General features: G+C 36.4%; 1 protein-coding gene across 6 annotated transcripts in view; it reads right to left on the reverse strand.

Annotated features, from left to right (window-relative positions):
• ITSN1 (intersectin 1) overlaps positions 1-13658 on the reverse strand; it is a 147322-nt gene that overhangs the window by 23816 nt on the left and 109848 nt on the right. For 5 of the 6 annotated variants that reach the window (XM_052794726.1, XM_052794722.1, XM_052794723.1 and 2 more), the window contains 3 exons: positions 12934-13055; positions 9683-9800; positions 5452-5643 (listed from right to left, as the gene is read on the reverse strand). In XM_052794726.1, the coding sequence (XP_052650686.1) occupies positions 5452-5643; positions 9683-9800; positions 12934-13055 (432 nt within the window). Of the gene's footprint in view, positions 1-2953; positions 5134-5451; positions 5644-9682; positions 9801-12933; positions 13056-13658 lie in introns of those variants that run through there. The other variant, XM_052794728.1, reaches the window with a different exon arrangement.

Here is a 13658-nt window from a genome sequence, read left to right on the forward strand (position 1 = left end):
TCCTGGCTTCAGGTCTTCCCCCCCGCCACAAAAAAAATTAAAGTGAAGGAATCAAACCAGATGATTGTAACACTCATCTGGACCCAGAATTACTCCAACATATGAAACAATTCAGCAGAGAAAACTGCATTTGGCAGAGATGAGTGTGATGGAAAAACATGAATCCAGTTTCAGCCATCTAGGCCAGGACACAGAAAACCTTTATCTGTGGCACTGATTTGCGTCCAGTTCAGACTAGCACTCCGCTAGCGCTGGCACCAGTTCACAGCTGTCCACTGGTGGGTACTCAGCTGAGCCGGCAGCATCAGATCAGCACTCTGTGGGTGAAAGCTGGTACCTGGACAGACCAAATGCAGAAGTCAGGAACTGAATGGCATATAGGCACAGAGCTTCCTTCTTGCTGCTAGGGCCAGCTGCTACCAAGGGGTCAGACTCAAAAAGGTAGGTAGGGCACGAAGAAACAAATGAGAAACTTGTGCTAGAAAATGGAGCTAAATCCTGTGATCAAGGCCACAGGGAATCCAACACCTTCTAAAAGCTCTATGCCCACTTGCTGTAGGACAGCTATCTCGGGTATAAACATCTTTCCAGCTTTAGACACTAACAGCTACATTTTCTATGAAATGCTTAATTAAACAAGATTAAATTTGTTTTAAAATCTGACTTCTTATTCTGTGTTGCTCCACAGGATTAATAAAAGTTACAGAAGAAGAGTTACAGGTTTGATTCAAATTAGTTTCCAGCTCTACGCAGACATTGCAATCTGAATTTTTGTGCTGAGGAGGAGCACTACAGGGCTACAGGGTTACTTCTCAGATTTTGTTCTTTTTAAAGAAGATTCCAAATTAAGACGTATGGAAAGGGGAGGGGAACAAAACAGCTGTGAAACTTGTAGTAACAAGCTACAGAAATTTGTCGCGTGTATCAGAGTTATGTTTACACACACTGTTAACGTTACTAGGTTATGCCAGATAGTTAAGATAACTCTCACGATTTCTCCTCACATGGACAATAACTCAAAATGACTCCTTATTCATGGTAAAGTACTCCTTTGCAAGCTATCAAACAACAAGTACAAAAGCCCATAAAGTCTACATGCGGGAAATGAAGTCTTTGTGAAAATAATTTACGTTTTTAACTGCATCCAGGACAACCTTCTGAAAACATTCTTTCAGGGTCTGGAATCAAAAGGTCACTGCAGTGCGCTCTATTTAGCTAAGTAGCAGCTTGTTATCCAGTTGTCTGTGTACATGCACTTAGCTTGCAATTCAACTGATTAAATAATATTTGAGATATGTTGTCCCTGGATTTACTGAAGTTGTCTAAAAAAAAAAGTTAAAAATAAGCCATTTATTGTAATCAGAAGAGGACTGCATATAAGGAGCTATTTAACAAGAAGTTAAATAGCTGGAGTCAATAATCACAAAGAACTAAAAAGAACTGCTTTAAAACCAGAGAACAAAACCAGAACATGCAGTTATTTTGCTGCCTTGCTGGAAGGTTATGGTAATAGGCCATTTTAAAATGTGTTCAGTGAGCTCACTGGGACTGAAAGAGATGCCACTGAAGTGCCAAAAGAATTGAGATTTAAATAAAACTGATTTTGAATATAAAGCAAAGTGTTCTTGATAAACCCACATTTCAGACTCCGAGATGTCTTGGACAGATTTAAAGCACTGGAATTGATATTAACAAATTCCCCAAAAGAATATCCATGGGAATTCTTTCTCAGCAGCCGAATACAGAGGACATTCTTCTCAAGGTAAGCAGAAAAACCGTGAACAAAAAAGCCCACCACCACTTGGAGTGGTCTCTAAATCCAGTCTCCTCTACATCCCTCAAGTGACAGCTCCTGTGCAAAGGGAGAAGGTACTTGGCACAGGAAAGTTAATATAAAGAATGCATTCAATTGACTAGGCAGCAGTGAGACTGCTCTTTTGCTTAATGTTAACTTAAAATACAGATTAAATCGAAAATCATGTGAATGGTTTCTTATTTTTGTCTATGCAAGTCTTGTTTCAGCCTTGACTGGGATTCGTGTTGCCTTTGCAGTCACAAATTCAAGGACCGAAGAAACAAGAGTGTGGGCACATTGCCATGACAAGAGGCAAGCGTTCTTTTGGAAATAGGTTTGCTTGCTGCAGTCTGGATCTGTGGCTTTGGGAGGGGACCGTGTGCCTTAGGTGGCTAAAGGTCTCTTCAGATGAACCAGCAAGGAGCGGAGAGGGTCAAAACTGGATTGAGACACAACCCTGGAAAACTACTCTTTTTGATGGATATAATCAGTTTTCTTTATTAAAGAATTGCTTTCATACTCCCTTTCTCATAAATATATATATAAACAAAAATCCAGACAGGTAAGAAAGAGTAAGTGCAATATCTTGTTTCCTGCTACTCAGGGGAAATCACTGATTATGAGGAAGATTAAACACTACCATGCCAAGCTATAGAAGTACACTTAAGAACTTTAATAACTGAGTAAATAAACATTATAGGTATTTCAACAATGTATGTCAATATAAGCCACAATGGTTTGAATATCTTTGTCTAGGACATTTTAAATGTGGGTGGGTGGGTGGGTGTCTACAGAGGGACAACTTCAGGCTGTTGTTTTCACTTCACTGGAAAACTGACCCCAGGACTTTTAGGGTGCTGTGATTTTGAAAATCTTTTATGAGACATCACTTTCAGCATTTTTAAGAAGCATGTTAGAAAACATGTAGCCTGCAGATTATTATAATAGGGTTCTTTTTCTTCTCACTTGAAGTAATGGGGAAAAAAAGCAGCATCTGAATCCCCTATTTCCAAAGTATTGCCAATATTTCAATATATAGAGGAAGTATGTTTCTGGCCTGAAGTCATAAAAACCAAAATGTCCCTTAGGACAAATGCTTTTAGTCAAGTTATAAATCTTTCAACACAACAGCTCATTATGGGAAAATGGAGATATCCGTTCATTAAAATAACATTTTAATGCACGAAATATTGAAATAGTGGAGGAAAATCTGGTTACATCATCCTCAGTAAGCAAAACAATGGGCACTGAAATTTACAGGTATTACATTCTGTTCAATTTCTGTCATATACCAGACAGCATATTTTTTAGCAAGTGGCTATGATGGAGAAGAAAATTATTTTTTGGTTTTTATATGGCAGAGTGGTAAAGGAAAAAATTGTGCATGTTAAATACTACCCTAAAAGGAAAGAAAATCTGTGCAATTTTGCATGTTTTAAGACTAGAGCTTCTGGCATAAAACACAGAGCCTAAGTCAACATAAACCCATGGTAAAACAACAAAGAATACTTAATTCATCTACCAGTATAGTGTCAAAAAATATCAACTGATTTGTAACATGTAGAAACCACTGAACAGAGAAAGAAAGGTGCAAAAGGTTGCAGAAAATCATGATCAATCTGAGTAATTATATTGAAATAATATTCAAAGAAACAAGACAAGTGTCATTCTGAAATTAAACAGGTGGGCTTCAGGCTGTTCTGGTGGCAAACTCATTACATGCACTAATGCCACTTGGTGAACTCTGTGTGTACACAGCAACAAGACAACAAACACATTTTAGTCTATCTTTTATATGAAGAATTTAATTATCTATACATGTAACTAATTTTAAAGGCTGTATTACAGTTGTTAAAGCTGCAGGTTTTTATATATTTATATAATTTACATTCATATTGATGAAATACTGAAGTGCAATTGAATAAGGAGCTTCACTTGTTCTTTGCACCGCATGACGGGTCAGAAGGAGGGAGATGGGGTAGGATTAGAAACACTACAACACTGCCAGCATGAAATTTAGAAAAAAATGAAATACATAAACCAGAACATAACTAAATGGCAAAGTAATTAGTAAAATGGCTATATTGTGCTTGAGGCATTGGGAAGAGAGGGTTTTCTGCACTGACAGCACCAGGCATTTCATCAAGAGCTTGCAACTAATGCTGGAAAGACAAACATGGCTTAGCTACAGCACACCTACTACATAAACTTGACTGTAAGCTCCATTTAATATTAATTTGTATAAATTCCACAGTCTAGTTTAAAAAAATGTAAACATTGGAAATTAATTGCAGGGAGATATTTCTATACATTCTTTCTTGTCAGGAAAATTACTTGTTCAAAATGTGTTGTTCCATAGTCATAAGAAAGCAAAAATGAGAAATGAAACTTCATGTAACCAAGATGAAAATAAAGAAGTTAATTCTCAAATCCCACATGAATGTAGCATTCTATTGATTTCTAATATGAAAATGCAAAAAATGAAACATCTGAGACAGACACACACCAGGGTGTTTTCTAACTGTAATGTGCAAAATAAAATTAACATAAGTGGGATAACATCATTATGCAAGGTTAATATCTCTTGCATTGGAAGGAAGTTAATTTCTTCTCTCCGCAATGTATTACACACTCAACAAGGAACACCTGATACATACAGTACAATAACTACAACAAAATACCTTATCTGTAATTGGGCACATTTAAAGTTCCTTAAACTGATTTAACTCCTTCTGTTCTTTTGTAATTTAAAAAAAAAAAAAAAAGAAAAAAAAAGAAGACATATTGACAACACTGGACAAGTGAACAATAAAAAAGAAAGATACATAAAGTCTCAAATTCATGGACATTTGGAACAATTTTAATAGCACATGCAGCATTCCTTGATAGTGGGTCTTTTTGCACAAACAAAATTGCAATGAAGAAATTTAATTTATACTTTTCCTTTAAAAGGCTAAAACACATATTTAAAAATAATTTTAAAACTACTGAAATCACCTGTGCAAAGGTGGAAAAATTAGTTTGGTAACTCTGAAAGCCACAAAAGGACCCACTATCCTCTGATTTTTTTGTGTTTTTTTTTTGTTTGTTTGTTTCATTTTAATTTTGCGTCTATATCTGTAGGTAATTAACTCAAACATTGCGATTACATGCAACTAATGTAAAATGAGGTAAACTGCTCTGCAGTGTGTTCTTCTACTCAGAAGGCAGTAGATGATCATGCTGGAAGCCACATGATCAAGGCTGCATCTCCCATCATCCCTCTGGGCAGTGATATGGGATAGTGGGTCTCTTTGAGGACTTTCAAGCCTGAGTGGGGGATGGACAACATATGATTCCTAGAAAAAGGAGGAAAACAACACATAAGCAAAACAAAACAATGAGCAAATTCAAGCTAGGAAAATGAGTCAGGCATGTAAACAGCATGGTGCAAAAATGATAAAGGGTAACATGCTACAAAGGGGATGGGAACTAAAAATAAAACAAACATAAAATAAGGTTTGCATTATAGAAGGTCTTCAAAGAGACTTTGACAAGTGCAGCAGTGGTGAAGCTTTGAGTTCTGCAAACCACAGCAGAATCACAGCAATGCTGCATGTTTCATCTTAAAGTACTACACAAATAATCACAGCATGGCAGCAGAGAGGCTCACTTACATTGCTGGCTTGGGTCCATGTCTGTTGTCAGCTTCACATAGTTGGATGGAAAGAGACCCACTTGTCCATTCACCTCCCCTTTCCACCAGTCTGGGTCTTCCTTGTTAAGGACGTTTATAATCTGGCCTTTATTGAATGCTAGCTCATCATCATTCTGTGCAGTGTAGTCATACATGCCAATTACTTGGCACACTGTAAGATAAAGGAAGAGGTCTATCGCACTGGTAATGTTTAAGCAAAACAAGCTATGCATAAACCAACTACAAACACTACACATGTCACAGTATAGTTCCAAGACACTATGCTGATCTGAATCAGTCCTGCCACGGTCCTGCCCCTCTCTCCTGTGCCCCTGTACTGGTGTTCAGCTGAGCCCTCAACAAATTGGCTCAAGATTTAAAAACCCAAAGAGTTTCCTAAGAGCATTGCTCTCTCAGTAAGCTGACTGAGGGGTCAGGATCACACCAGGGAGGGCAGAGCACAGCAGTGCAAACTGAGAACAGTATAACTTGCCTGGAACTGTACCCAAGATACTTTTATTTGGAAGTGCTCAACAGTAGGAGAAGGTTGGAAAAATTTAAAATTTTAGCAAAAAGTCAAACACTTCAAGGATGTTAGCTTTCTATTGACACTTCTCTTTTGCTTCATATATATATTTTTTTGCCCATAAAAGCACCAAATCTGTTGCACATCTATAAAAATTGCATTTTGCACCCTCACCAACCTGTTCTGAAAAGTATCCTTTCCACCAGAACTGATCAATGGACAGAAAGTCTGGGAAACACTTTAAGTTCCACTACCTGAAGCCTGAAAAAGGCACTCTTTTCTAATTTAGCACGAGACATGGTCATCACAGCTCTATAATCCAAGAGAAAGCCAATGGTGATATCCTTATAGTACCACCGAGGTGTTAGGAACACAAAGATCTTGGAAAGGATGAGAAAAATAAAAAGCATCCTCGGCCATTCAGGCTGCCCTTCTGGCACCACAGGACTGCTTCCAGCAGTCTATTTTCTATTTCCTTACTCTGAAACTCATCAGCTCTGACTGGTTCTCAGAATACAGCCGCTTCTGTTCAATTATAATAGAGCAGTTTTCTTAATTCTCTAAAGCAGCAGGACTGTTTATTTAAATATATAATTTCCTCTATTTGTCCGATGTTTTCCTTATGCCAAGTCACAGGGCTTCTAGTATTTTGCCTTGAGACAGAAGACTTCTATCTACTTAACCTTGCTGTCAGGTTCTCTCCATTATATTCATCCTAAAATTTTATTTTATTTCATTCTTGTACTCAGCCAGCAACTTATTTAAATTTGTCAAATAGCCCCGCTCTTCTTTTTTAATTTATATTTCAGAAATTATTCAACTCCTTTTAGTTAATACTTTGTGCCTGTTCACAAAGATCATAATCAAATAAACTCCACATTTAACAGGACTCTGCATATGTCTCAATACTTAGCTTTATTATCTGCAAAAGGGGGAAAAAATCAGAAAAAAAATTTTAAAAAGGGGCACTCTGTCATTTGTAACAGCTAGCATATCAAAAACCAAAGTGTACATTTCCCTGGCATACTGGAGATAAACCAGCATTTCTAAAGGAATGTATATTATGGTGTACTCCTGTTTTAGGTAGTTTTGTGCTAACACGAGTTCAAATGTGTGAACACCATTGATGTTCACATTTCACTTTAAAGACCTGTGAATCTGTTTTACAGCATTCTTGTTACAGGTTTACAGGTTATCACTAACATTAAAAACGATAGAAAATTTAAGCTAGACCATACCTTAATACAATGTGTACATTAACAGATTTGTAACCCATTCTAGAGTTAATATCTTTCAAGAATTTTTCATTCAGATCATTCTCTTCTACTTCAAAGAATTTTATGAAATTTGGTGCTGTCCAGTAGTATCATCAGAATATCTAAACAGTCCCACGGGATCCCGAGAATCACCTTAAACTTGGGAAGGTAATTTAAGAGAATTCTTGAAGAGACAGGACTCCTCAATTGAACCTGAAGCAGTGACCTCATCCTGATCTTCTTTACACTTGGTCCCAAAGCTTAGAATACACCTTATTCCTATGTAGGAAGCTCTTATAGTAGTCCCAGCAAGAAAGTTCTTCACTTATTTTAAACTCCAAAAGCCTTTACTAACTACAGACGCAAGCTATAGCCTACCTTCTCTGAGCTCCAGCGCTTTTCAGCCATTTGTTTCCTTTTTAGAAAGATTGTCTATTGATTAATACTAGTCCTACTGCAACAGCAGAGGGGATCCAGGTTCTCATACAACACTCATGATCAGTACAATCTATAAAGTTGTCTTTCTTTAAACAAGCAGAATGGTTGAAACATGTTTCCCACTATTCCTATATTGTGAACTTCCTTATGCCTGACTAGCTTCAAGTAGCAGTAACAGTTCTTTTCATTTCTCAACACCAGGAAGAACATGTTCATGACACAAGTTTAGAAGGGAACACACACAAAGCAGTCAGAAATTAGGAAAACCTCAAAGTATAAAGCAAAAGTGTCCATGCGACAGAATTAAAAAAAAAAAAAAAAAAAAAAAAGGTTGTTCAAGTCATGCAGTTTGCATTACAGTATGGCAGATGAAGAGCATATTCATCAAAACAAAATGACAAAAGAAACAGAGGTTTTGATGATACTAGTTTCTGATGGATCCCCCACCTTCAAAACCCAGACAGTAATGGCACACTCTCAGACCCTTCATAATGCACCACCTTGGGAATTATTCAACCCTTTTAGATGGTTTTCTTCAGGCTTTCCATGTCTTTTGCTACAGTATGCCTCCCCACTAACATAATTCTGCTACGAAGATGCTTCTCAAGCATTAACCTCTTAACCTTTTACATTAACCACACAGTTAGTGAGGTCATCTGTCATAATGGAAAGACAAGATTCTTCTTCTCATCCTCCAAAATGAAAGGTCTATAACAAAGTTGAATTTGATAAAAATGAATGCCATTAAGACTGCGATGTTCTTTAGGCAATGAAAAAAGTACTAAAAAGTTTTATTAGTGTGTTTGAAAAGTCCCAGACTGTCAAACCTGAAATAATTAAAAAAACCCACAAAACCCCATCATATAGCCTTGTAAAAGTTTGTGTCTTAATGCTGAGTTACCATTTTAACTGCAGGACCCAAACTTGTGAGTCTTTATAGAAGTCTGATTTTCTGCATCTTTATGACTACCATCAAAGGAACCAACTGTAACCATTTATAACATTTGCCTTCTCTGATATGGTACTTTTATTTATACCAATAACACATGAAACTAACACCTCAGTATTTTATTCTAGTTCCATAAACTGCATGATAATCCTTCACACATATTTAAAGGAAAAAATTATGCTCACAACCATTTTTCATTTAGAAACATTTATTTCATTTTAATGATAGACAGTCAAAAATTGGCCTGGGGAATCAGTGAGCTTTTGCCCCCTGCCACCCTCGACTAAATCCAAACAGATGATTGACAACCATGTCAAGTCTTTTGGGTGGCTTATGGAAGAAAATACATGCATTCTACGTGTTTTTGACTGACAAGAATCCTCTTTACTTAGTACTATACCAACTCACAAGCCCAAAATGGTTCAAGACTGAAACAGTCACAAGGAACAAACTTTTTGTTCTTAGTCTTCCGCCTGCCTTTATACCTTGCAGTAGAGTGACAGCAGGACTGTTTGATACTGCCTGTAGTGGAGCTGTAACAAAAAGCTTCAAAAATACAATGGTCTATCGCTCTTGCGTCCTTTTATAAACCTTAAAATAAGTAGCAATACAGGACAAAAAATACACCTTCATCTGAGTGGTTTTCTCACACTTCACCTTAGGAAAAAACAAAAGGTTCTGAATGAGAGGTGCCTCAACTGCTAAGCCCATGGATCATCCTGAACCTTTAAAAATTCCTCTACTACAAGTAGTGCAAAGAAATAGGACTGATAATTTGAATACTTTAAGATATAATGTCATAGACGGCTTTTTAGCACTCAACAGTTCATACCTGAGGGGCTACCATCATAAACATACAGACCAATTGTATGTATTTCTCATTTAAAAGAAGAAAAGGAAAAAAAAAAGAAGAGTTTAACTAAAGTGACTGGTATAACAGATACTAAATATCTTACTGAATTTCCATAATTACTTTTAGAGGTCCTACTGTAAGTGACACACATTACAAAAGCAACTTTATTAACGCAACTGCATTGCTTACCTGAAGGTAATGCTGTTGATTTAGGTAGCTCAGTTGGTGTAGTTTTACTGGTACCAGGGCTCAGAAGTTTTACATAATTAGCAGGGAACCATCCTATCTGCCGTTTTTTCCCTCGTGCCTAGTAAAAAAACAATTCTTTTAAGAGGATTAAATACATCAATAGATCCTTAGACAAGGTAATTTCGCCAATATTTTAACTACTTGCAGTCACGCTGACTATTTTAGGGTAAGAAAAATGCATTTTATAAGGAAAAAGTTGGCTATTTTGTGGCAATAGTTTAATATTATGACACTTCTATTCCGTTAAGTAAGCTTTCATAATATATAAACAGTACTTTATAATATCTAAACAGTACTTATTTACTACTAATTTGAGTGATTTTTCACTTAACAGTGTTCCTACTTTGTGTGCTTTATAATTAATACTACAAACCTGATTCTTCTGACAGATTCCTCCTGATTCTGTTTAAACCATAACTCTAGAATATTAGGCTAGCTATTGCATTAATGAGTGGCAGCATTTAAATGCTTTTTCATTATACAAAGAATTGCATTTAAATAGATACCTAGATTGTGATAGTTTAAGAGATTAAGAATCCAAATGACCTCTTTTCTTTTAAAGAAGGAGTATCTAAACTTTTTAATAGTATCTCCTGCCCAAACAACAGAGTATAAACATGTCACATTAACCAAGTGCTAGAAGAACAGCAAAAGATTACAGCAAGAAAAAATGGGTAAACTTTGGATTCAAATACAAAATCCCAAAGCCAGATTCCAATCAAACAAAAATTAAGCTTTGGCAACTACAAATACATATGGATAGACACTGTCCAAATGATTCTAATTAACAGATGTTAAGGTTTTGGAAAGTACACTAGATGTTCTCATGCCTATCTAATCAGAAAACATCAGTACAAAAATGTGGTGCACACATGTATTAGTGTGTGTGTGGTCCACGTGTGTGTGCGCTGAGAGAGCAGCATGTTACCTTACACCTGGCCTACAGCAGCACTCTACCATTTGTAACACAGCTGCAATGAGTCACTGTCAGAGACAGGATATTGGGACAGACAAACTGCAGGTCCAACCCAGCGTGACAAAGCTTGTGTTACCAAAGCAGGATAGGAATTTGACAGAAACTGCATCCTGTTATTTCGCCAACTGCGATGTTCATCGTGAATAAAATCAGAAGATAAATCCTTACTCAAAGAAAGGTTATTCTAAAACTTTGAATCAAATCTCAGCTTCTAAATCTATTAAGTCTATGTTAAGAATTACTTTACTTATTCTCTTTTTGTGTTGTTAGAACAAAGTTGGAATTTGGGGCATGTAGAATTTTGCCTTTAAAAACAAAATAGATGTTAATTTTAGTGAAAAAAAAGTCATCTAACACATATACTGTTCTTTAACTACTTCTTTCCCTCTTTTGCTTTACTGAAAAAGAAAGCACTTGATCTAAAGTGTATCTAGATCATTCGTTTTAAGATATTCTGGAAAACTGCATTAAACCTAGCAAAGTAATGCTTAACACATTTGCCTTATTTTACCTTCACTCTGACCCCTAAGACAAGTATGATCAAAACTTACTTGAGGCTGAAACTGAACTGTACATACAATTCTAAAAAATCTGCCACTTTGAAGTTAAATGCATAAAGAAAAGTTAATATTAGTACCCTTCTCCAAACCTTGTCATAATTTCACTATTTGGAGGCAGGGGGGCGGAGTTGCTGTTTTTATTTTTAATCAATTCCTCAATCCATTTCACCATGCTGCTGCATTAGCCTTTGTGCTCACAAAACAAAGGAGCACTACTATTACAGTGTTGGAATAGGAGAATGAAAAGAATAGGTAGGGGACTGGTAATGAAGAAGAAAACAACTTGTAAAACCATATGCAAGATAGTAAGGTACCCAAAGCTACATATAAGTATTTACATAACCAAAAATTAGTTTTTAAAAAACCCTCACATTAGCTGCTAAGTGGTGATTGTGACAGCTCTTGCCCAGTGAAGCCTATTTTCTATCTTAAAATAATTTAACGTGAGACTCTTTAAAGCTACAAGTTAACAACAACATAAAGGTTAGTGAGAATGAAAAGCAAAGCAATCCTAGAACATGATTTCTCTACAAAAGATGAAAAAATATCACCAGGAAAGGCAAAAAGGGCAGGTAATAATGTGGAAAAAAAAATAATCTGAGTTAGTTGAAGCATCTGCATTGCAAAAATAAACTGATTACATTTTTTCATGTAATATTCCCTGTTAAAAAAACAAAACCAAAGAAAACCTCATTCAGTGGTACTGGGGTGGGGGGGAGCTTTGCCACTGAAAGACTGAAAGTCACAGAGAAACAAAGTTTCCAGATTGTCATGTTCTACTTTTAAAAAAAAACTGGTTAAAATATTTGATTATCTGTTATCTTCTGATACAACACCAAAGCTCGCTCCTACCTGATGCTTGCAACAGACACCATTCTTTTCACTCTTCTATATTAAACTGAGCTGTTGCTGAGATGGGGCCATTAAACTGGTACTCTACACTGTTACATTCGTTAAGCAACCTGAAAAAGTGGTGGCCATCTTACAAAAACCACTGCTGTAAAATACTTCTCAATCTTTCAACAAAAATGATAGCCAAACTTTTGGGCTGAAGCAATTTAGAAAGTTTCTTAGGAAGACATTCAGGACTGCACACCCCAGTATTTCTTCTGCTTTCACAGTGCACACAGGTATCAGCTGATCCAAATGCACATGATATGCCTGGTCACTATTGGAATGGGACGTACAAGTAGACCCTGTCACTTAACCCAACAGTCCCATACACTCCTGTTGCATGGCTGGCTTTCCCCACAACCTGACATGACAACTGCTTTTTTGCTCACATGAAGAAGACTACTGGACATGAGACTGGGAGGATTCAAAAGCAGCCAAAACAATACACCCTAAAATCCACTCCTTTCTTATATCTGAAGGGCCTCCAGGAAAATGTACAAGGGAGCGGACTGCAGGCTGGGTCCGATTCGTGAGATGGGTATCCTTGACTTACAATGAGGCACAATGGCTTCCTCCTGCTGTCCTCCAAAGTTCAAAGAATTGGAATGTATGTATATTTTTGTAAAGGCATTTTATTTGTAAATGCTTAATTGCAGAACATTTTCAAAATTATTTATCATTGATGCATTCATCATTTTGAACTATTAAAAAATTACAAATTTTTTTACATGGAATTTTATTTCAAAAAAACAGTAACTAACTTGGAGCTCTCCTTCCCACCAGCCACCTGGATTCTTCTTTCTGATAAGAATCAACTGACCAGGAGCAAGAGTAAGCTGTTCTGGACCCGTTGCTGTGTAAGAGGCAATAACTTGGGCAATTTCTGTTGAAGCGGGGGGAAAAAAAAAAGTTAATTTGGAAAAAAACTGAACACATTCTATACAACATTAACTCTGCTGTTATCACTGGCACAGTACAACCATTTTGTATTTCCTTCCATAAAATTGTTATGTATTTATGTAGTTCCATGAAAACATATGGTAATTATAAAACAGATCAGAAGTTCATCGCACTACAGGAATAAAACAGAGGTGCAGCAGCTCTATGGGTAGGATATAAAAAATATTTGAAATAGAGAAAAAGAATAATGACCATTGTTAGAGCTGTATGGCTCTTAAAATCAAGCATCATAATACTGTTTTCCAATAAATACATTTTTGTAGCATCAGTTTAGACTAAGCTCCCTAAAAAGAGGAGATACATATTGATGACAATATAATGAATAAGTTGCAGTAACAGAGGTGCAAACTAATGAAGGCCTGCAGAAAATTTTTCACCACCAGACTAGACAAATAAATGAATGTTTTCAAAATGTAACAAACAGGATTTATTTTAAAATCTTTGTTCCATGAACATTAATACAAAAGTGGTGCCTTATTTGATCACCTACCAGCATGAATCTGATGCAGAGTAACTGTGAGCTCAC

The sequence above is a fragment of the Harpia harpyja genome, chromosome 8, assembly GCF_026419915.1.
Source record: "Harpia harpyja isolate bHarHar1 chromosome 8, bHarHar1 primary haplotype, whole genome shotgun sequence".
In the NCBI taxonomy this organism is placed as follows: domain Eukaryota; kingdom Metazoa; phylum Chordata; class Aves; order Accipitriformes; family Accipitridae; genus Harpia; species Harpia harpyja.